Consider the following 24948-nt stretch of genomic DNA (forward strand, 5'->3'; position numbering starts at 1 on the left):
CATATAATATATATATATTATATAAATATATATATATGAATATATATATATGATGGCATCTTATTGTGATAGCACGTGTAAAAGCTTATTAAAAAGCAATAAGAGTGCTTGTTTGGGTGCAGCTCTCAGACAGTCATCCACTGTTGCCTATAGGGAAGTTATACAATATATATATATATATATATATATAATAAATATATATATATAGATATGAATATATATATATATGAAGGCATCTTATTGTGATGCATGTGTAAAAGCATATTAAAAAGCAATAAGAGTGCTTGTTTGGGTGCAGCTCTCAAACAGTCTGTTGCCTGTAGGGAAGTTATACAATATATTTCTTGCTTATATAAGTGAGCCACTTAAGGGACCAATGGGAGCGCGTCTCTTGCATCACGTGACGCCCTCCGCCCGTTACCAGCCAATAGGAACGCGAGGATCGGATCCGACGCGCAGAGCAACAACCTTTAGCAGCAGCTAGTAGCTGGAGACCCAAGATGGAGGAGCTCTGTTTCTGTTCTCTCAGAGGTTTACTGGTTTAGGGAGAAAAGGACGTTACTCACGGGCTCGTTACAACACAGAGGAGCTTCCAGACATCTTTTTAAAAGAAATACTTTCTTTATAGTGTGTCTAAACGTTGATTTAAATGGACATTAAGCTGTTTTGTTGCTGAGCGCGGAGGACTTTACGCACCGCTGACCGGCACAGACACACGGAGCACTTTACGAACCGTCTCCATCCGCGGACCTGCACAGAAACAAGCTGCATAGTTAAAAACTGGAAAGTGTAGCCGGGAAATCAGACTGTAAAGTGGGCGAGAAAGCTGATCTTCTACCTCGGAGGCAGAGCCGGTGTTTACTGCTGGATACACAGGCTGTTTGTGGGACTTTGACTCGGACCAACAATGTTACACAGACGTCCTATTTTATCATGGCTCAGATTGAGTCCTATGTTTCCTTGGTGGAGCTGTGCTGCCACATCCAATCAATCTCAACATCCAGGTATGATTTAATGCAACAAAAACTACTTTGCAGTTAAATAATCAACAATTATTTAACTGCAACAGGAAGAGTAAATAATGCTTTTAAAATGTACTCAGTGGTGGAATGTAACTAAGTACTTAAATACAATTTTGAGGTACTTTACTTGAGTATTTCCATGTTCTGCTACTTTCTACTTCTACTCCACTACATCTCAGAGGGAAATATTAGACTTTTTACTCCACTACATTTATCTGACAACTTTAGTTACTTTACAGATTCAGATTATTAATACAAAATATCTAAAAATACAATCACATTACAATCAAATTACACATATTACTGGGTGCAGTCCATATTTAAAACACAAATATTGACAATTTATATAATTTTTATTATTATTAGTAGTAGTAGTAATGTTTTTTGTGTGTGACAATTTATATAATTTGTATTATTATTATTATTAGTAGTAGTAGTGTTTTTTTGTGTGTGACAATTTATATAATTTTATTATTATTATTATTATTAGTAGTAGTAGTAGTAATGTTTTTTGTGTGACAATTTATATAATTTTTATTATTATTATTACTAGTAGTAGTAGTAATGTTTTTTGTGTGACAATTTATATAATTTTTATTATTATTATTATTATTATTATTAGTAGTAGTAGTAGTAATGTTTTTTTTGTGTGTGTCTCAGGGAGGATGCCACTGGTCCTAACATACTTGCACTAGAGACTATCTGATTTGTGAAGAAGAAGAAGAAGAAGATGGAGACAGCAGTGAGGACTCATCAGCTGCTCGTCCACCCGCTCTCCAACCCTGGAGCTGCAGGCATCTTCCCAGAGATGCTGGAGATCGCAGAGGAGGCCAACCGGGCTGGAGACTTCAGCCTGGCTGTGGAGATCTACAGCTCCCAGCTGGCAGACCTCCAGCATCCAGACAGGGGGTTGTGTCTGAGGAAGGCCGACTCTCTGACCCAAGCAGGGCGCATATCAGAGGCGATGGACTCCTACTGCATCGCAGCAAGTTTGGGCAAACTGCGCCCGGATGAGCTGCAACTCTTGGTGGAAACCATCGCCCGGACTCTGCGTGAGAAAGAGCTGGGCATCCATGTGACACTAAATGGACAATGCAGCAGCAGTGGTGAAGATGGGGGTGAAAGTGATGGAGAGTGTGGAGAAGATGAAGCACTGGACTTGTTCTCCTGTCGCCTCTGCAGGTGTATCCTCCACGAGCCCACCACCGTGGAGTGTGGACACACTTTCTGCAAACATTGCCTAGAGGATGACTCTGTGACAGAGTGCGCACAATGCAAACACACTTTTATCCCCAAAACAGACTACGGCCGCAGATTAGACGTTGTTCTCAGCGGCCTGCTGGATAAACTGTTTGCAACTGAGAGCAAAGCCAGGAAATGCTGGATCGAAGGAGAGGTTTTGTGGAAGAATCAGAGCCTCTTGGATGCTTTGGAGAAGTACAACGCGGCTGTGGATTTAGGTAAGATGGCACAGCATTGATTCGTGCAACATTTCTGTGTTAAATGTGAGATATTTGCATCAAAAGTGTAATGTTTTGTACAGGTGACCTACTTTCATCCCAGTGTAGTTCCCTGGTGTCACCCATAAGAGGCGCCACTCCTGCCTCTCTAACTGAGGTCAGACGTTATATGACGCACTGGAGTTGGTTACCTAAGCAGCACACATACTGATCTTCTGCATTGCAATGACAAAATCCACATTATATTTTCTATTTCTACTCTGCATTGCTGTGGTGTTTTCACAGAGCAGCTATTGGGGAAGGGATGCAGCTCTCCGGATGATTATTATTTGATTCGCCACAACATTTTGAATGCGTAATGCTGAATACTGCAGTCCTCAGTTGGCCTTAACTCCTCCCCTCACTTGTGCTGTTTCATAAGCTGGCAGCTGATGATGTGTTGGATAACATACAGGAAAAAATGATGGTGATAAACTGTAACTGGTGCTATATTACATGAACACACAACAACAACTCACTTTGCTTCATCTTTGGGATAGTTGCCAGAATACAGACTGTTCTGTTGGCATATTACATAAAGAGTGCCAGTGTGTTTCATTAACATGGGCCAGGTCAGGGCAGGTCTCGTGTTGCACAGATTGAATCCTCAAGGGAAGTTTTTACCAACCTCTTTCCACCTCTGGCCTACATATCAGCATCACATTAAAAAATCCATTTCCTGCGGTCCTTGAATAGCTTAAAACAAGGCCGCTGGCACAGCTGTCTGTCTCAGGTTTAAAGTTCCCATATTATTAAAAAGTGAGATTTCATGTTTTTTTATTATAAAGCAGGCTTAAGTCCTATATAAATACTGTGAAAGTATCGAAACACTCAATCCACAGGGAAATACACACAGCCCGTATTCAGAAACTCTGCATTTGAAACAAGCTGTTAGGATTTCTGTCCATTCGTGATGTCACGAATATACAATATTTAGATCGTTTACACAGTTTTAAATGTAAACATTGTAAATGTGACCCAGTTTATTTCCTGTTGCAGTGTATGTGAATGTCATCAGCTGACAGGAAGTACACATGGACCCAAGCTGTTGCCTAGCAACGCAATTCTGTTGTAAATACAGGCATATTCAGGCAGACAGTGTGAAGAAAATAAAGTTTTTTTTGAACATTACAGTATGTAAACATGTTCTAGTAGAAACACAAAATACAAGTATGATCCTGAAAATAAGCACGATATGGGACCTTTAAGACATTTATCAACTGCAGATGAAAGTGTCAAGCAAAAAGAATAGGGCTGTCCTCGACCGAAGACATTCCCAGTTGACTTAAACTTGGCAAACACTTTACGATTTTAGAAATGTTGTTATGTACTTTCTACTCTTACTGTACGAGTGGATCGTTTGCGATGTAAAGACAAACGACGCCTGACGAAGCTGAAATTCAATCCGACTCTAAAATGAGTCGTGTGGCTCAAAATTCGGGCAAAACTCGTACAGTGTATATAATGCCCAGCACCAATGTTTTTGTTTGTTTTGAAGGGGCTATAAACTGATATTGTTATAACAGTGACGTATCAAATGACAATGTGAAAAAGGTTGCTTGTTTCAGCTCATCGTTTAGCTGTCCGGCCCGCAACTTTACTGTTTTGATTCACTCTCACGGCTCTCATGGCATGATTGTTTTCAGAGAAAAAGCTCTAAAAATTAGGGCTCTCCTCACCAAAGAAATTCTTAAAAGACAAACAATTTTGTTGACTAATTGATTAGTTGATTTCCACAAAGAATCACCCTAAAAGCACCACTTTAAGTCTTGTGTTTATCAGGGATGTGCTCATAAGTTTCTTGGAAATAAGCCATTCAGCATGAAAAAAATCATAAAAAAACAACTAATCGACTAAAGAAATCGACCGAAACGACCGAAAACGAGAGCGCAGCCATAAAAAGGAATATATTCCAGACTCATTTTGTCATTCTGAGCATTCAAATGACACGTTTTCAGATCTTTCTCTCCCCGGATCAATATTGATTCATGCCTTCTGTCTCGTGAAAGACTCCGGGTGACGGGAGGACAGAATGGCTTCACAGCTTTGTCACTGCCAGTCAATGTTTTGCCAACAATTGCAGCAGGAGGCCTTGTGGTGTCTCTGTGGTGTAGGATGAGTGTAATAGGCTCATGATGTCAGCAGAAATACAGCTGTTATCCAACCTGTGTCTTTTAGGCTAGTTATTTCCTTCTTGGTGGTTATCCGTGACACATGTCGTATGCACTGCAATTACACAAAGAAAGTGATATAATGATGTACTGGAACAGGTGCAATAATGAGGGGCAGGGCTGGGTCAATGCTATGATGGAAAGGGGCAGGGGAATGCAGTTACTAAAGCTGGACTTGCTTTAATAGAGAAGCTGGATGACCTACATCCTCATCGCTTCTTCTCACCAAAGAGACACACGAGATATATTAGGAAGGAAGAGTGAAAGAAATGTGAGAGATTCACAGAGAACTTTCAAAAGAGAGGCAACTGATATCACGATTTTCCCTGTTTCAGTTCTGCCGAAAAATGTCAGAAAAAAAATCGAAAAATGTCACAAAAAATCCATAAAAATGCTGAAAAATGTCAGAAAAAAGTCTGAAAAATGTCCAGAACAGGTAAAAAAAATGTCAGAAAAATATAAGGAAAAAAGGCAGAAAAATGTCCAAATTAGTTTTTCAAAAAACATGCCCCAAAAATGTCAGAAAAAGCAGAAAAATGTAAGCAAAAAGGCAGAAAAAAATTAGAAAACTGTCCGAATGTCTCACTTAAAGGCTGTGTGAATAGCACAATATTTTGCGGGACATGTAAACATTGTCTGTTGGTCCTGCTGTTTGTTTTGTGGTGTTTGTGGTCGACTCTCAGCTGCCGTAGCTCAGGCAGCTTCTTCTCCTTCTGTTCAGTGTTCGGGAAGATGAGAAATCCAGCTTTTGGAAAATGGTTCCTAGAGTGACTTTCCAAAGTCTTTCAGGATCCAAAGTTCCACCCACAAAGTGCCAAAGGCAACAGACCAATGACATTTTTTGCAGTTAACTCAGTAAACGTCACTATGACGTCATATCCGTTCCGTATCCGTCAACCAAAACAAACCTCAGAAAGTATAAAACGTTGGAGGGTCAGCGTGGATACGAGCCGCACCCTCACATGTTAAATCCAGCGTGGTAAACACTACACATCCAGTAAAGGATGGAAACACTTTGAGTGACACATTGACAGTAAAAGCAGAGCTAGACAGAGCAGAGCTAAAGCTACATGCTAACTCCGTCACGGACAGGAGACGTTATCGTATCGCGGTAACGTGCGGTGGAGCCGGCTGTCTCCGTGGTCAAGTGGGCCGACGCTCAACTGTAGAGCACCCATATACTGACATTTGTGTTCTCTGCATTGAAACGGCCCCGATGGAGCTGACCATGGATGGATAAAGAGAACGGAGCTGACTGGAGAGCTAGAGACCACCTTGGAGAAGTTAGAGGAAGTAGACACGTCCGCTTTTCAAAATAAGGTGTTAACAAAGGGAACTGTATATACAAAATACATCTATGGAAATAAGATTGATTGGATTATATTCACCAGAAGTATAAAACATTACATGTCCCTTATAAATTAAAAAGAAAATACCACTAATTTGTGAGGGAAATGTCTTTATTCTTTATTTTTGGGTCGCTGCAAAAAATCTTATAAATAATATATACTCTCATCAGGCTGGAACTTCTTGATCCTTTTAGAAATAAAAGAATGATGATAGTCAGGGTGTTAGAAAAGTACAAATTATAAGGTATTTATTTATATAACAATTATGAAAGTGCGTCATTTGCTAATGTGACACAAACCTGGCCATGCAGTACTGTTGTATAACCAAAACAGACCGGTAACTGTCCACCGTCACGACTGATTATATATGTTGTTATATCACTGCATAACTTACATAGCATTCTCACACGTGAAATAGGTCTCTGGCCACATGTTAGATTGTTGGCCTACTTCTGATAGACCTAGAAAAACCGGTCCATCCCCCCGGAGGCCTGTCCACTAACCTGATGCTGTCTTTGTTTTTCCTCTGTGGTCTACAGCGCCCTCTTCAGGCCAACTGCTGTGTCAACGGGCCGAACTGCACATGGAGATGAGGAGCTTCAGTCAGGCTGTGCAGGACGCCAACAGCCTCTGTAGGATGAAACCTCTGTGGACCAAGGTGAGACACGGGTTTGAAATGGAGCTGCAGGGCAAAATTAAATACAGCTGAGTCCAAATAATCTTTTTAAAAGTAGGATCTTATCTTCTTGAGGGTTTTGTGAAGAAAATACTGGGATGCGTTAATCACACTTCGACACAATATTTGTTTATTTCAGGCTCACTGTCTGAAAGCGACGGCGCTGAGAGAAGCAGGCCGCAATGATGAGTCCTTGCAGGAATACTTAATGTGTGTGGCGCTAAAGCCCAACTGGACCAAAGTCAAACTGGAGGCTCAGAAGGTAAGGGACCTTGAATCAAATTTATAGACAATTATTATATCTGTCGATGTGTGTCGTGAACATTAATCAACTCGTTTCATCCTGCAGGTCCTTAGCGAGGTGTTCTCTTCTGTGTTTGAGAACGAGGACATGCCAACGCCGCTGCACCCGCTGCAGGGGGGGATGACCACCCGCCTCATCAAACCCCCGGCCTTGCTGAGGTCCCTGAGGCCGCTCACACAGAAACCTGCATCCTCCTCACAGGTGACTGCAAACAAACGAACACACTCCACCCACAGAGATGAACGGAAACACCTGTGAGAACAGACGTTTTATCCTCATCATAACTCAAACACTCAAACATTAAGAAGATAATTCTATAATATTCATTTTACTGAAAGCATTTTTTGGCATTTCAATGAAATCAGTTGCACATTCGTAGGGATATTCATAAATGGAGTCAGAGGAGTGCAATAAAAAAGAATAAATCTGTAAAAGAATAAGAAATTAAATGTGGAAATATAAAAGATTTATTAGAAGCCTTTTCATTTATTATTATTTTTATTATTATTATGTATTTTATTGCATGTAAAATATTCTATTGCTTCTATATATTTTATATAGTTTTATATATTTATTTTTATATAATGTAATTTATATATTTTTATCCCTTTTATTTTTTCTTATTCTTTTCCCCATTTCTTTTGCTTTTCCCTATTCTCCCTTTATTTATTCTTTTATTTATTTCTCTTTATATATCCACATCTTTTATTTACTTTTTTATTTGTTTATTTATTTTTGTATTTCCACATTTTTGATTTACTTATTTATTACTCTTTATATTTCCATGTTTTATCTACTTATTTATTCTTTCATTTATTTTTATATTTCCACATTTTTTAAATTGACTTATTTATTCTTTTATTAATTTAGTTTTATATTTCCACATTTTTCATTTACTTATTTATTCTTTTTATCTATTTATTTTTATACTTCCACATTTTTAAAAATGTACCTATTGTTTTATTTATTTAATTTTATATTTCCGTATTTATCTTCGTATTCTTATGCTCTTCTTATGTGAGCACATCTTGTTGAGTGTATTTTCGCCGCTGCTGTCTGGACTGGCTTTCAAAATGATCATCCCCTCATAATTGTCCGTCTCTGACAGGCTCACTAATCCGTCTGTCTATCTGTCTGTCTGTCTGTCCAGGACTCAGAGTTCAGTGTGACTAAAAGTGCTTCAGTGGACGACTCGTCCTCCAGACTCTCTGCTCCGTCTCCTGGTAAATCATCGGATCATAGTGCGGGGGAGGGCAGCACCAAGAGCCTGGCCGACGTTCTGGCTGCACTGCCAGCGCCTCCCGGTGGCCTCAAGAGGAAACACAGCGGAGATGGAACCTCCGCATTCTTCAACCCTCCCTCCAAACTGCTCAGACCTGGTAGGAGAATCTGAGTTTTGCCATAAATTCAAAATAATTCACTCTCATTGGTGTCGCTGTTTGGATGCCACTTTCCCTTTAAATATATATTTTTTTGATAATTATTGATGGATGATATAATTATTAAATTGACTGATTTAATCTCATTTGTAAAATAAGTCATTGCTGGTCCAGTTTCAGTGCACACATCACTGTCATATTCTTCATGTTGCTTTTAAGTAAAGTGGGGAATATCAGCTTTTGAAATATGGAGGACGGAGCTAGTCAAAATAAAAAATAAATCAATCAATGAATAAATTACTCGATAAATAAATAAATGTGCAAAAATAATGCAAAAAACATGCGTAAAAAATTATATTCAAAATAAATAATGCATAAATGGATATACATTAAAAAATATATATAATAATAATTAAATGCAAAAATAAATAAATACATTTAAAAAATAATACAAATAAATACCTAAATATACAAAAGGGACAAAAACACAGAAGAGTAAATAAAATAGAGTTTTTGATTTACTTGTTTATTTATTTTTATATTTCCACATTTATTTTCTTATTCTTTTACAGATTCATTCTTTTTTATGGCACTCCCATGACTCCATAGAGTCGATCCTGGGAACACTGAGTAAACCTGTCCCAGATGACCTGAGGCGTTTGGATGCTTCGTACCGTACGAGTAACTTTGAGATGTATTTAGGCCGTCAGTCGTTGACAGTCGGCGTCTCTGGACTGAACCAGTTCAGCTACTTTTCCAGCCGAAGAAGAGACTGTAGATTTTTAATCGGTGTCAACGCTTTTGTTGTGCTTCATTATTAAGAATGACTAAATAATGTATTATATAATCATGTTAACGTTCAATACAAAAAACTTTGTTCCACTATTAAGCATTACATTAAAACAGCAATAACTAATTTTATTAGTCATTGATTTGCATTTGGAATGATTAATGTGTAAAACTGAATTTTGAATTTTGTCACAGTACGATTCCCCTAAACGTGTTTAAACAACAGATGGAACCTGAATATCAAACACACTCTATATGCCTGGACATGCTTCATTCTATTGCAGAGCTTGAAGTAGAAATCTGCCCTCTCTGCTCTGTAGATAATAAATAACCTGAACACTGAACACATTGTGATGATGTTGTGATGTTTTGTACAGACAAGGCGAGCAGCGTTCAGACGGCCTCAGTGTGCGGAGGGAGGACGTTTCCTGCTGAGCTGTTGGACAGCGGAGACATGGAGTGTTCACTCTGCATGAGGTGACTACACACAGTCACATGTTCTACTTATATCTGTGGTTCTAGTACAGTGGTTCTCAAAATGAACACTGCAGCCGGTGTTAGCGGGTGTATTTTAGTATTTTAGGTTTGGCTGGTGTGCTTTTTGTCATTTGTTCTCCGGTCTGTTCTCCAGGTTGTTCTACGAGCCGGTGGCCACTCCCTGTGGACACACCTTCTGCCTCAAATGTCTGGAGCGCTGCCTGGACCACAACTCCAACTGCCCTCTGTGCAAGGAGAATCTCTCCGAGGTACAAACACATGTTTTCTATAGTCAAATATGCAAATACACTTTGTTCAGAATAGGGTTTCACCACTTTACTGAGAAGGTATTAACATGGTTAGTGTTGTAGTTTGTAGAAGTGCTGAATCAATTCATCGTTTATTCAATTAGTATGTTGACAGAGAGTTTTATAATTTATTGATTTCTATGGTAATTTATCCATCAAAAATACTAAAACCTTCTGGTTCCAGGTTCTTAAATGTGAGATTCTCAGTTTTATACAATTGGAAATGTAATATCTTGGACTAGTATTGGACTGTTGGTTTGACAAAACAAACCTTTTCTCTATTTCCTGACATTTTATATTCCAAAGGATTAACAGATTAACCAAGAAACAGATGAAATGATGATAAAAGCCTAACATATATATAACATTATGGTGTCTGTGTGTTGTCATTGCAGTATCTGGCCACCAGGGGCTACAACAAGACCCTGCTGATGGAGGAGGTGCTGCAGCGTTACCTAGGAGACGAGCTGGCGGAGAGGAAGAAAATCCACGAAGAGGAGATGAAGGAGCTGTCCAAGTGAGTTTCACACACACACACACACACACACACACACACACACAAACACACACTGAACTTGTTTAATTGCTTTGTATCTGAATTCACCAGTCACCATGTCTCAACAACCTCTCCACTTTGTCTCTTGTAGCTTGAACCAGGAAGTTCCCGTCTTTGTGTGCACCATGGCCTTCCCCACCATCCCCTGCCCGCTGCACGTCTTTGAGCCGCGCTATCGCCTCATGATCCGCCGCTCCATGGAGACGGGCACCAAGCAGTTCGGGATGTGCATAGCCGACGACCTCAAAGGCTTTGCCGACCACGGCTGCATGCTGGAGGTGTGTGTGTGTGTGTGTGTGTGTGAGAGAGACGTGTATCTAGAGCTGGTTACAGGAGGGCACCGCTCCACTGTTTGCAGTCAGATAACAGAGATTCTGTTCTGTCTTTTCAGGTGCGAGACGTGAAGTTCTTTCCTGACGGTCGTTCGGTGGTCGACACCATCGGTGTGTCGCGGTTCAAGGTGCTCAGCCACGGACAGAGAGACGGCTACAACACTGCCAAGATAGAGTACCTGGAAGACAAGAAGGTGAGCTGTGTGTTGTCTGTTAGCGCTGGTCTTTTCAGACGCTTTCCATCATGCTGCTGTCAATCAAATGTCACACAAAGTAGAACTCAGGTTTTTGCCCTGAGCTGTCCTCTGACAGCTGAGACACTCGGAGAGTTCTCTTCTCTGAGCCTCTGGCAAATTCACTCTTTCCAGAGAGGAAAACTCTCCTCTTTCTGCACTAATTAACACGCGGGGGTATGCTGTTAGTGAACACATACTTATAGGGCTGCAACAACTTGTTAACGAATTTCATCATCGATTAGTTGGATCTATGTTATGATGCACGCCGCATGCTGTGGCAACGTCTCCATCGGGGGCAGCGAGTCAACCAATGCTATATATATATTTGTAATTGAAAATGATGCAACCTCTGCCATCTTTCCTGGTTTAACGGTGTTTTACAAAACAATAAATCAAATGTCTGTGTCCTCTCAGGTGGAGGGGGAGGAGCTGACGGAGCTCCTGAAGCTGCACAACTCTGTGTACGATCAGGCCAACAACTGGTTCACCTCGCTGAAGGACAACATGAAGAGCCAGATCCTGAGCCACTTCGGACACCTTCCCAGCAAAGACCCCGACCCGCAGGTCAGCAAACACGCTGCACAGCACCCACAGTCTCACTTCTCTTACCTCCATCACTACAGATTTACACATAAATACCGTACGTGATGAAACAGCTGGAAACAACACGGATTGCACTAGGCTGCACAACTATCATAGCGTTAACTTTGACAGCCGTAGTCGATAGTATCGAGATATTATGTTTTGTGATACTGCATCGATTCTATCTTCGTCGTAAAGTTCTGACTTTATTCACACACCTTTTTAGTTTAATGATCCACAGAGACCAACCGTATATCTGTTCTCTCCTGCAGGCCAGTCCCAGCGGTCCGGCCTGGTGCTGGTGGCTGCTTGCCGTCCTTCCTCTGGAGAACCGAGCCCAGCTCACCATCCTGTCCATGACCTCCCTCAAGGACCGCCTCATCGCCATCCGCAGGGTCCTCATCTTCGTCACGCGCAAGAGGCCGCGGTGATCGCCCAGCTGCTCGGTGGGGGGGGATGGACCGGAACTGCTCGGGCTTCTATGCAGTTCAGCAATCCGTTCATTGGTCTGTTAATTAGATCACTCATTGACTCATTCATACGTTTGTTTACTCATTCATTCATGCACTTGCCCACTCTCACATGAATTCATGGACTCCTCGCTGCGTCAGTCATGTCGACGGCGTCGGGCTGCATCTTCTCACCGGATGAATTAAGCTACAACACATCTCTTGACCGAGAGACCTCTCACCTCTTGTTCTCTGTTGTCAGGTCACTTCCATTGAGACCATTTAGATCATTTGACTGACTCTGTTATGAAGGAACAAAAAAAAAAAAACCTCGTTGTTCCTACGAGCAGTATTTCACAGAAGTTAGCGACAGCCACAGAGCCGTGTGGCGCCCTCATCCTCAGCTGTGACGGCTTGTACAGTCCAAATAGAAACTCACCTACTGAAGTATGAAGCAAAAACACTAAAGTGAATGTACTGGTCCGTCTGCAGGATGTGGATGTTCTGCTCCTATCTGCATTTCAAGTGTCCGTTTGGCGAGTTGCACGTGAGGTCAGACTGTATGTGCAACGGCGTCGTGACGAGGAAACGTTTGGATATTTTATACTCTGTGCGGGGTTCTCGTCGCAGCACACTGACATTCTCAAAGTTTCTCAAAACATTTGTGCACGGACGGGTGAACACCTGCAGCACAGAACCCCCCCGCTAGGTATCTGATGGTCACTTGTTTTGCCGCGTGGTCACGTGCGTCAAGCATAAATCACACTTAAATCTTCCTGACTGAGCCAAAACTCGTGAGCAAGAACCCCCGGAGCTTTCTATCTGCCGCCTCACCCCCTCACCCGGCGGTGGGCGTGTACCTCAGACTGTCTGATAGAAAGTAAAAGGGGCGCCATGAGAGTCGTGATTATGATGCTCATGCTAACACTAAAAAACCAACCACAGACTACACTGTGTGAGATGCAACACTACGTGCTCCACCTGTCACACTAAGTTCTAGTTGCGTTTAGGAACATGCAGAACCTCCCAGACTCCGTTGATCTGGAACCTTTATGTCCCGTTGTAGCATATCTCTGGGACTTCAACTACAGACTTAGTTATAGGGGGTTGATTGTACATTTTCTTGTTTCGTTTCGTTTCTCTCTCTCTCTCTCTCTCTCTCTCTGCTATGCCCTTAAGTGTATATGTGTATGGTGATTTATCTGTATATCAATGTAACTCTGAGGCCTTTTTTAATGTTTAATTTAAGGAACATTTCACCCTCTTTCTCTCCCTCTATCTCTCTTTCCTCTCAGTTCATGTACGTGCACGCTGTCGTGCAGTTACAGCAGTTTTCTTGTAAACAAAAATGACTCGTGTTTACGTTCAGTGTTTCTCTCCAGAACACACCGACAGGCCTCGAGGATACGCACAAACATGTTGAAGAAGGCTCCTTTCTCATAGAATATTTTGAAGCTTGCGTTGTTCCTTCTTTCTCTCGGCGTCTCTCGGCGCTTACAGAGAGAGATTTCGGAAAAAATATGAACGTTTGTCAATTTAATAGATAATTTTGGAAGTCAAGAAAGTCTGTTTGCCGTAGTATCATTTAGTTTTGTGAACTACATCTTTTGTTTCGCACAATATACGTCACTAACGTAGCTATGTTCCATGCACAGATGAAACGTTATCTCACCTGATGTGTTTTATTCACATTATCCTCAGCATCGCCAAACGTTGACCAGTTGAGAAGCTTGAAACTGTCGGCAGGTAACGGTTCTCTCCACAACGCTATTAGTGGTTATAAACTGGTTAAAAATAACTGGATACTATAAAGAAAATGGGTCAAATGTTGCACAATAATGACCCCGTAGCTTTCGACCACTAGTAGCGCTGTAGTGTGTTCCTTGTTTTGTTTGCACCCAGTAGTGGTTCCTGCTGATGTGTGCAAGCTGTTCCTCTGATCAACCAGCCCATTAGATTGTTATGAGGTCATTAAATGGGCGTTATCAGTAGTTATCAGCCTCATAGATGTGGGTCAGTAGGGGCCTACTACACCCAGTAGGCTTTATCATCTATTCACATGGTAGATCAGCGAAAGAAGGAATAAAAGAAGACGACAACGACCTCTAAGGATCGTAGTAGTATTTATGACCTGTGTAGTAGGCCCCTAATGACCCACATCTATGAGGCTCATAGTGGGCGATAACACACGTTTAATGGCCTGATAACAGCTGAATCAGTGTCAGTAAAGTGCAGCGAGGAAGACCGCTGGCTGATGGAAACAATGCAGGTTTCAAAATATTCAAAACATCACTTTGAAAATGTTTTTTTCGGAATATTCAGTTTGTTTTGGTGAGAAACACTGAACATAAACCTGTTTGTTTACAATGAAATCTCTAAAAGTGATAAAGTGGAATAATGTGAGTCACATGATGTTTAACTTTAAGCTGGATAAGTTGTTCTCATGTGACAGACAGACAGACAGACTGACAGACAGCCAGCTGTGGTTGTGATTGCATTCTTAGCGTGCATCTAAGTGCACTGTTTCTCTGTATAATTCTGTCCTTCCAGATGTTTGTGACTCCTCTGCAGTTCACAACGTGCTGCATTTCCCTGGTATATTTGTAAAGGGAGCTCTTATATACCTATTTTTTATTGCAAATAAAGAAAAACACATATTATTCTGTTTCTGTGTTGTTTCATATCGGGGTTAAAGGAGAAAGAACACTACGTTTATGTTGCAGATAAACATCCTCATCTGCACATCTCACTCTGTCACGCTCACAGTCGTGTGTGTTAGTCAGTGGATGCTTGTGAACTATCAAACAGGGAAGTTCTAGAGGTTTGTAATGATTATTCATCAGTACTTTGTTCATTCTGATCTGTTCCTACACAAATTGGGAGAAGGGAGAAAACACTTTGCCACAGTCAAATGAGAATGTGACTTAAAGCGGTTTTACTCAAACTGGTTCCCAAATTGGGGGTCGTGATGCCTTCTTGAATTTAAGGAGTGTAAGACAACTTTTTATACAAATATTAGGGCTGTCGATCGATTAAAATGTTGAATCGTGATTAATCGCACCTTTTTTATCTGTTCTAAATGTACCTTAAAGGGAGATTTGTCCAGTATTTAATCCTCTTATCAACATGGGAATGCACAAATATGCTGCTTTATGCTAAATGTATGTATATATTTATTATTGTAAATCAATTAACAACACAAAACAATGACAGATATTGATCCAGAAACCCTCACAGGTACTGCATTTAGCATAAAACAATATGCTCCAATCATAACATGGCAAACTGCAGCCCAACAGGCAACAACAGCTGTCAGTGTGTCAGTGTGCTGACTTGACTATGACTTGCCCCAAACTGCATGTGATTATCATAAAGTGGGCATGTCTGTAAAGGGGAGACTCGTGGGTACCCATAGAACCCATTTACATTCACTGATCTGGAGGTCAGAGGTCAAGGGACACCTTTGAAAATGACCATGACAGTTTTTTTCTCGCCAAAATTTAGCGTAAGTTTGGAGCGTTATTTAACCTCCTTCTCGACCAGCTAGTCTGACATGGTTGGACTGATGATGTGTAATAATAACCATCATCTTCCTGTTGGTTCCTCCTCTCAGTCGCTGCTCTCGTGCTGCTGGAGGTGTTTTATATAGAATCCACAGAGTGACTGTTGCTGGGCAAAGTGAGTTTAGGATGCTTCTGTTTTTTACATTTCTCTCTGCTTGGCTGTAGGACGAGGTAACTCCTGTTGGCCACCGGGAGGTAGCGTTGGTTAGAGTAAGAGCAGCTGAGATGAATCGCAGGTTATTGAGTTCATTTAGGGTTCATACTGAGAGGAGAAGACAGAGAGAGGAAGGCATCTCAAACACTGTCATCGCTGTAGATAATGATAGGAAGTTCTGATGACGATGTTGTCCGGATGTCTTTAGGATACTGACTAAAGTGGTGTCAGAATAATGAGCAAAATCTGAAGCAGAATCTTCTCTCTGGGATGTTTGTCTGTCTCCTCTCATAAAGTGGTGATTCAGTTGGCGGCTGTAGTTCATATTCTCTCTCTCTCTATATATATATATATATAGATGGACCAGCTGGAAGGGAGCCGCCACCTTGAGATTTTGACGTCATTTGGAGTCAGAGTCTGCGTGTATCAGGTCTAAACTGTTATGTGGCTTCCTCAGAACTGGTTCATCTTATCAAGTGTGATGTTGTGGTGACCAAATAAAACCTCCTCTACATCCTGACCTAGCTCTGACTCACCTCCTTCTCTTAGCTTCCTCCGACAGCTGCAGAGCGAAGCATAAAAGAGGAAGTAGTCGCATATCAAACACAAAGTGTTTGACCCATCGAAACACCACAGAGTCAGAGAAGAAAGAGGAAGCAGACGAGAGGATTCGATTTGATTCTTGTTTTCCAGAACTAATAATAACACGTGAAGAAGAGACGAGGACTCTGAGGACTGGAGGCAGTAATATACTGCAGGTTCATGCATCTTATCTAGGGATGTTCCGATACCAATTTTTTCCTTCCCGATACCGTTTCCGATACCTGAACTTGCACAGATCCGATACCAGTGTGATGAATATAATATCTTTATCGTTCTTTGGGCTATCTTTGTGGAATTTATCTCGTTGTTGGAAAGCGTTTTTTCAACGTTTCCTGCTGCGGTTCGTTCTTTTTTTCCCCCGTCTACATCGGTGAAGTCATCGCGCTCTCTCTCGCATGATGCGTCTTCAAATATCTTATAAGATTTCTGGTGTTGAACTTGGCAACAGTACCGCCACCCCTCCAAACAGAAGCCGTATTCCTCGCTCTAACTACCGCACTGTTGTTTGCTATCATCTAGGGATGCACCGATACCACTTTTCTCAGACCGAGTACAAGAACTAGAACTTACATCTGGGTACTCTCCGATACCGAGTACCGATACGAGTACTTCTCTGTGCCAAAAGACCCTCGTTAACAGCCAGCTGGAGGGTGTGAGCGACACACGGCAGGCTGGGGAGTCCCGCATACGAGGCGGTGCGCCGCCACCGGCTCTAGGTCGGCTTGGAAAGGCTCGGGGCAAAGGTGCTTCCCGGGGCCGTGGACAAAGTGTCACCGGGGCGGACTGTCCTTAGCGCACCCAAACCGCGTCGTGCCCCCAGGGCGGGGCTCGGCCCGCGTAAAAGGCGCCAGATGTCTGCGGCGATGTCTGCAACCCACTCAACCCGTCTTGAAACACGGACCAAGGAGTCCGAGTCAGAGGGTGCAAGCAAAACCCCGTGGCCTAATGAAAGTGAGAGCCAGCGCGTGCCGGCTGAGGTGGGATCCCGGCTGACCTTTAAACCCTCAAACTGCCTGAAGTGTTCTCACTTTCTCAACATGTCGTCAGTCTCGAGGTGTAAAACTCAGACACACACAGAGACATAAATATGACTTTTAATTGGTTCTTGTGTGTCCTGATTGACAGCTGTGGTTGTTGAGTCATCTTATCTGTCAGTCTGCGTGATGGATGTTCAACCTCATCACCGCCTGACACCTCACAGCCTCTAAGGTGACACCTGACAGCCTCTAAGGTGACACTTGACAGCCTCCAAGGTGACCCCTCAGGTGTGCGGGCCGGATGCGTGGTGGAAGTGGGCGTGTTCCTAACAGAGATTAAGCAGCATTGTTGGTTAATTTCAGGTTCAGCCAGGTTGTTTACATCGCACAGATTTCAGACAGCGTCCTGTTCACATGTTTACACTCTTAAATACTACTATTACTATACTACTATCTCTATTTTGTGGACAATTTCAGACCATAAAGCTAAAACAATGAGCTGAAAGACGCTGTAACCCTCCATGGGTTAATGATCATGTGAACGCTTCAGTGTTAGTTCCTCCACTCAGACTCTCCAGGTGGAAAATAAACTCAGTAATTTAGAGTCCGAGCCTGAAAGCCCTGAAATATCTCTGCTATAGATAACACATGAAAGCAGGGCACACCCAGTGGGTGACACTTTGATGTCGTCCTCCTCGGTCACCTTCAAAGGAAACACTCACTCAAGAAGAGACGAACCAAAGTTTTTATCCCCAACAGTGACTCAATACAGCTGGAAGATTCAACATGAAGACATTAGCTGCTTTAGACAGAGATACATTAATCAATTAATGCCGTCTGATGTCTTCATTTTTAACTTTGTTCCACGCTTTTACTATTTTATTATTTTCTTTTCTATCTTGTTATTATGTGCTGTTGTTTATGGCGTCATAGGAAAGCCATTAAAGAGAAATAAATAAAAGAACAAATAAATTTGGAAATATAAAGATGAATAAAATATAAAAGAATAATGATAAGAATTTTCTTTTATTTTTACATTTATTTGTTAATTTATTTTCTATAAATATTTTCATATAATTTAAAAAAATATTTATTTTTTATTGCATATAAACTACTCTATTTTATGGTATATTTTTGTAATGGTTTTATTTATTTATTTTTATATAATATAATTTATTTATTTTTGCTTTTGCTTTTCCTCTATATTTTCCCTTTCTTTATTCTTATATATTATTTCCACATTTTTTATTTACTTATTTAATCCATTTATTTTATATAATGTAATTTATTTAATTTTCCTTTTTCCTATATGTTCTATATTTCCACATTATTTTCTTATTCTTTTATAGATTTATTCTTTTTTTTATGGCACTCCTATGACTCCATAGTTGTTGAGTGTTTGCAAAATCTGTGGACCGCGTTTGCTTTTCATGAGAATAATAAATAAAAGTGATTAGAAAGGCGTTTGAAGTTAAAGGTTTCCCGTTCCTTTGAAAGGAAAACCCGGCAATAATAATAAACTACTAAACATATGTCTGTTTGTTATTACACATAAAAGTACTACTGATAATCAACGTACGTACGGTATGTCCTGCTCTGTCCCAGTTTAACGGTGGTTTCTGCTCCATGTGTGCCAACAGATGCTCGTTTATTTTTTGGTATTTGTTGACAGCAGAATTAAAGTGGAATAAGCTTTAACATCTGGAGAACCAGCATCATTAACAGGCAACAGTTAAACTGTGTTAGAAAGGGGGCAAACATTCCTGTGGAAAAGAAAACAGAAGACATTGAAGTTACAGCAGAAGACGGAGAAGAAATCTCTCGTGCATTTTGCACGATTACTTTGTATTGTTGCTGAAACTGTATTTACTTTTAATTTTGTGTCAGGTATATTAGATTTTTAATTCAAATCTTATTTTAAAAAAGAGAATAATATTTATTTATTTATGTATTGATTTATTGATTTATTTATTATTTATTTATTTGTTTATTTGTTTATTTATTTATTTATTTATTATTATTTATTACTTCTCATCTGCTGACAGGTATGAGAGTGATGGCAGCAGGATATAATGCAGATAATAATGCAGCCCGTCTGGATATTATTTTATTCCCTCCAACAGAACAGCAGAGCGGTGACAGCAGCACTGAAATATTTATCACTGTTTCCATTTCACATGCTCTAATTGGCCGGAATCTATCCGATGGAGAGACGGAGGACGAGATAGCAGATACATATTCACATATTACATGATAGCAGTAGATTTGTAATTTCATTTTTCACAGCAGAAAATGCTGATTAAAGTTTAGTTTCAGTGTGTTTCTGTCATTATGATATTTTATAACAATTATAATACTTTTATAATATTTTAGTAATTAAAATTTTGCTTTATTCAACTTCCACTCACTTTCATTTTTTTAATTTTTAATTTTTTTGTATTATTATTTGGTACAAAATCAAAACAGCAGTGATTTTACAGCTGGTACAATAATGAAACAAACAAGAAAAGACTCAGAAAACAAGGTGATGTACAGAGCGGACATGATACATAAAAAAACAAAAAAAGATGAAATAATAATCATAATAATTCTAGTAATATCAATTTAAATTAATTAAAAATAAAATAATAATAATAATACAAATAATAACAATAATAATAACTAGGTGGTAATAATAAGGGAGACATGATACATAAGAAACCAAACAAACAAAACTAAATAAACATAACAAAACCAAAAAAGGATGAAATAATAATCAGAATAATTCTAGTAAGAACATCTTAAATGAATAAATAAAAAATAAAAATAAAATAAAAAGTAAAATAAAGGGAAAATTAAGTAAAATGAAAATAAACTAAAATAAATAATTAATAAATAATTAATAATAAATACTAAATAAACTTAAATTAAATCAAATTAAATTAATTAATAAAATAATAGATAAATAAATAAACAAACAAACAAACAAACAAACAAACAACCTCCACTCTGTCTGTAGCCCTGTTTCACAGCAGTAATGTTGACATGTCGTAGCAGGAGAAAGTACAGGTGTTATTGACAACATTAAAATAACTAACATTCCTCTGAGGTGAGTTTCTTCAGTCTGCTGGTATTCACTGGCATGAATTACCGAAACGCTCGATGGAACTGAGCCATCATTAATAAAAATGTGAATCACCTGTTTTTTCCTGCTATTACAAGTCAGAATGTTTGCCGCTTCGCTGTGAAGGGGTTTATTTCACAACAATGACCCGCTAGATGCAAATTATCCCGCTTATTACACGGTTACTTACTGAATAATAATAATAATACATTTTATTTAGTGGCGCCTTTCTGGACACCTAAGGACACCAATCATTTGACACAAGAACGGTCCTCCAGAGTCCGAAATCAGAACTGTGCCCATAGCAACGGTCTGTTATACATAGCAACGGTCTGTTATACATAGCAGCGGTCTGTTATACATAGCAACGGTCTGTTATACATAGCAGCGGTCTGTTATACATAGCAACGGTTTGTTATAAAGAAATAACAGACCGTAGAACGCCGTGATTGACCAATCAGAATCAAGTATTCAACAAAGCTGTGTATTAAAAATAATTAATTGATTCATGTTTATTTTTGATTTATGACTAGAACAACTTGTCACACAATGCTGAGCAGAATCTCATAATCTCATAATCTTCAGTTTTCCAGCTTTCAGATGATGTACATATTCTCCTAAAGTTACGACTTTTGTTCTCGTTAAGTTATGACATTATTCCCATAATATTACGACTCTTTTTCTCGTTAAGTTAAGACTTTATTCGCGTAATATTACGTTAATAAAATATTATGAGAATAAAGTCACAAGTTTACGAGAAAAAAAGATGTAATATTATGAAAATAAAGTCATAACTTTACGAAAAAAAGTCATAATATTATGAGAATAAAATCAGAAGTTAAAGAGAAAAGAAAGTCGTAATATTGCGAGAATAAAGTCATAACTTTACGAGAAAAAAAGTTGTAATATTGCAGGAATAAAGTCATAACTTTACGAGAAAAAAAGTTGTAATATTATGAAAATAAAGTCAAAAGTTTAATAGAAAAGAAAGTTGTAACATTACGAGAATAAAGTCATAAGTTTACGAGAAAAAAAGTTGTAATATTATGAAAATAAAGTCATAATATTCTAAAGTAATTTAACGTGTTATTTTCTTTATTTCTCGTAAAGTTATTACTTTATTCTAGCAATATTACAATTTTGTTTCTCGTAATATTACAAGTTTTTTTCTCGTAATATTATGAAAATAAAGTCATAACTTTACGAAAAAAAAGTCGTAGTATTAAGAGAAAAAAAGTCATAATATTATGAGAATAAAGTAATAATATTATAAAGTAGTAATTTAACGTGTTATTTTCTTTATTTCTCGTAATATTCTGACTTTTTTTCTCGTAATATTCTGACTTGTGTGTGAGGTGCCCTGGGCCCCAGAGAGTCTGGCTAAGTCCCTGTTAGAGGGAGGAGGAGGGCGGAGGGCGGAGCCTCGAGGCGGGCTCAGAGTGGAGGATCAGCGGGCAGACGGAGCTCCAGCAGTCGGTCGGTATGTAGCAGCAGCGGAGCGTCTGCTCGGGATTACAAAGAAGGAGAAAAACGCGCTCTTGGACGGATATCACCGGCGGGATTAAGAAAAACAACCTCCCGAGGATGATTGACACTCTGTCCGCCTGAAGGACACTGAAACAACCTTTTCCACCTGATTTATCTCCGTTTTTATCACGAAAATGGCGAACGAGTCTCCGGCCAAGAGTCTGGTGGATATAGACCTGGCCTCGCTGCGGGTGAGTGATGTTCTCCTCTGATCTCATCATCATAACGCTGCTAAAGACACCCAGCAGCAGCAGCATGATATCAGGGCTGATGCTGAGCTGCAGCTTCTTTGTCTAATATCTATCTGATGGATGGATGGATGGATGGACATGAGGAGGCCACATCCAACCAGCTGGAGATCAATGATCAATGCATCCACATCTCAATGATCTGATCAATGCATCCACATCTCAATGATCTGATCAATGCATCCACATCTCAATGATCTGATCAATGCATCCACATCTCAATGATCAATATATCCACATCTCAATGATCAATATATCCACATCTCAATGATCAATATATCCACATCTCATGAGATCTGATGGGTTTTATGCTTTTTAATTTTTTAATTTTTTTAAATACAGGATCCTGCAGGGATATTCGAGTTGGTGGAAGTGGTCGGAAATGGCACCTATGGACAAGTCTACAAGGTTGGTGTGCATCTCCATCTGTGTGTGTGTGTGTGTGTGTGTGTGTGTTTGCGTGCGTGCGTGCGTGTATGTGTGTGTGTGTGTGTGTGTTGGGTGGAAACTGGAGCACCAACATGCACAAGTGTATTTCTTTCCTCACAACCCATCCTCTCCTCCTCTTCCTCCTCTTCCTCCTCTTCCTCTCAGTGGTACCGGTGAGCTCTGGACCGGATTATAATCTCTCCTACATCTTCACATCCATTCATCAGATTTAGAGATGCAAACATCTCCAGAGCTCCTATTTTAGTCCCTCAGAGGTTCCTCCTCCTCTTCCTCCTCCTCTCTCCTCCCCTTCCTCCTCTTCCTCCTCCCTCTCCTCTTCCTCTCTCTCCTCCTCCTCTTCCTCTTCCTCCTCCTCCTCTCTCCTCCCTCCTCCTCCTTCTCTTCCTCCTCCTTCTCCTGTTCCTCCTCTTCTTCTTCCTCCTCCTCTTTCTCCTCCTCCTCCTCCCTCTCCTCCTCTTCCTCTCTCTCCTCCTCCTTCTCCTCTTCATCCTCCTCCTCCTCCTCCTCATCCTCCTCCTCCTCCTCCTCCTCCTCCTCCTCCTCCTCCTCCTCCCTCTCCTCCTCTTCCTCTCTCTCCTCCTCCTCTTCCTCCTCCTCCTCCTCTTCCGCTCTCTCCTCCTCCTCTTCCTCCTCCTCCTCCTCTTCCTCTCTCCTCCTCCTCCTCTCTTTCCTCCTCTCTCCTCCTCTTCCTCCTCCTCCTCTCATCCACACCCCAGTAAAACATCCCTTTAAACACGCTTTGCACTGACCGATGAGGCCAATCCGTGCATGACAGCCTTCAAACCGCGCTGACCGACTTGTGCGCCATTGGGTGGGCGGTGTTTCGTTGCGCATTTGTGCACGAACACACACACACACACACACACACACTATATTACCCAGCAGGCCTTTTCTTGCTGTGAGTGGCTCAGTGCTGCATTAATGGAGAGATAGGCCCTGTTCATCCCATCTCACACACACACACACACATATAGTGGAACAGGGATGTGATGGAGACCCGGTGCTCCTCCATCCTCCTGCTGTTGCCTGGTAGAAATGAGAGCAAGAGGAAGAGGAGGAGGAGGAGGAGGAGGAGGACGACTGGGTCAGAGCTGCTGGATCTACCCGAGCCGGGAAATGTGCATTGAGCTGCTGTCGGCTGACTGAAACCACGCCTCGCTTTTTCTTTACTTTACCAAAAACCTTTTGTGAACACTAGTGTCGGCTGCATGAAGATGGTTCTTTGGATTTGTGTCACGATGGTGTCATGTGAGACCAGCAGGCAGCCGTAGGTCAAAGATAGGGTGGACGATGTTGGAAAGCTAGCATAATGTGAAAGTAGCATCGCCTCAGGAGCTCCGTCTAAACCCCCCCCCCCCTCCCCCACACACACACACACGTGCACGAGCAGCGCCGCATCATAACTACTATTACAGACACAGAGAGGAGAGAGGACCTCATCTCAACAACGCTACCTCATGACCAGTAACCGCGGCAGTGCTACTGCAGGGCTGACTGTTCTCTTCCATTCTCCAGGAAACGTGAGGCGGCGACGCGCTTTGAGTTCAGGCTGGTGCACGCCAAGGGCGTCTGATTGGTTCTTTCCAGTCGGGCCGCGAGGCAGTGATTGGTAGACGTTTTTACAGGATTACAGCAGCTACAGATGACGGCTCTTTAACGGTCCTTTTTCAGAGCTCATCAGTAATGGATCGCTGTCGGGGTGTAAAGACTATTTCAACCAGTAGAACAGATAGTGGAGACTGGAGAACATCGTCAACCCTGCCTTTAATATTCCCATCATGGTTATGACCTGTAAGCATTCACACCGGGGCTGAAATACACAAGTCCGGTCTCAAGACCACTCTCTAGCTGGACCAAAGAGGGCCGGCCCTGCTGACGTAAACGTCTGTCACTGAGTGATGAAGTTACACGATTGGTCGGCTGAGTGTTGGTGTTTCCTCATTGTCCGTTGCTCTTTCAAAATGAAAAGGCCCTGAAGTTACCTCGCTAACGTCAAATCCTGCTTCGTAGTCCAGACCTCTGGTTTTAGACTTGACTTGGACTTGATCAACTCTACAAACTCTGCAAGTCAAAGCTGTGTCCTGTCCAGCAGCTGTGATTGAGTCTAATGTGTGTGTGTGGTTGAAGAATGGACCCATGTGTTGTTTGTTATTCCAGCTGTGTTGCTTTGCAGCAACGTGGTTCGACTATTCCA

General features: G+C 40.9%; 2 protein-coding genes across 8 annotated transcripts in view; both read left to right on the top strand.

The window, feature by feature from the left end:
• Positions 1-460: 460 nt before the first annotated feature.
• On the top strand, positions 461-12532 carry lonrf2 (LON peptidase N-terminal domain and ring finger 2). The gene is made up of 13 exons (XM_037789895.1): positions 461-1004; positions 1683-2482; positions 6581-6699; positions 6857-6979; positions 7067-7222; positions 8172-8400; positions 9567-9666; positions 9821-9935; positions 10370-10491; positions 10622-10808; positions 10922-11056; positions 11513-11662; positions 11953-12532. The coding sequence occupies exons 2-13, from the start codon at positions 1753-1755 to the stop codon at positions 12109-12111; spliced, it is 2325 nt and encodes a 774-aa protein (XP_037645823.1). The 5' UTR covers positions 461-1004; positions 1683-1752; the 3' UTR covers positions 12112-12532.
• A 9429-nt stretch (positions 12533-21961) lies between these two features.
• The window catches only part of LOC119500173 (mitogen-activated protein kinase kinase kinase kinase 4-like), a 113896-nt gene continuing 110909 nt past the window's right edge, over positions 21962-24948 (top strand). For 5 of the 7 annotated variants that reach the window (XM_037789762.1, XM_037789765.1, XM_037789763.1 and 2 more), the window contains exons 1-2: positions 21963-22247; positions 22647-22712. In XM_037789762.1, coding sequence (XP_037645690.1) covers positions 22191-22247; positions 22647-22712 — 123 coding nt within the window. In that variant the 5' untranslated portion in view covers positions 21963-22190. Of the gene's footprint in view, positions 22248-22646; positions 22713-24948 lie in introns of all 7 variants that reach the window. The other 2 variants (XM_037789761.1, XM_037789767.1) reach the window with 2 other exon arrangements.

This window comes from Sebastes umbrosus, chromosome 13, assembly GCF_015220745.1.
Source record: "Sebastes umbrosus isolate fSebUmb1 chromosome 13, fSebUmb1.pri, whole genome shotgun sequence".
NCBI lineage: Eukaryota > Metazoa > Chordata > Actinopteri > Perciformes > Sebastidae > Sebastes > Sebastes umbrosus.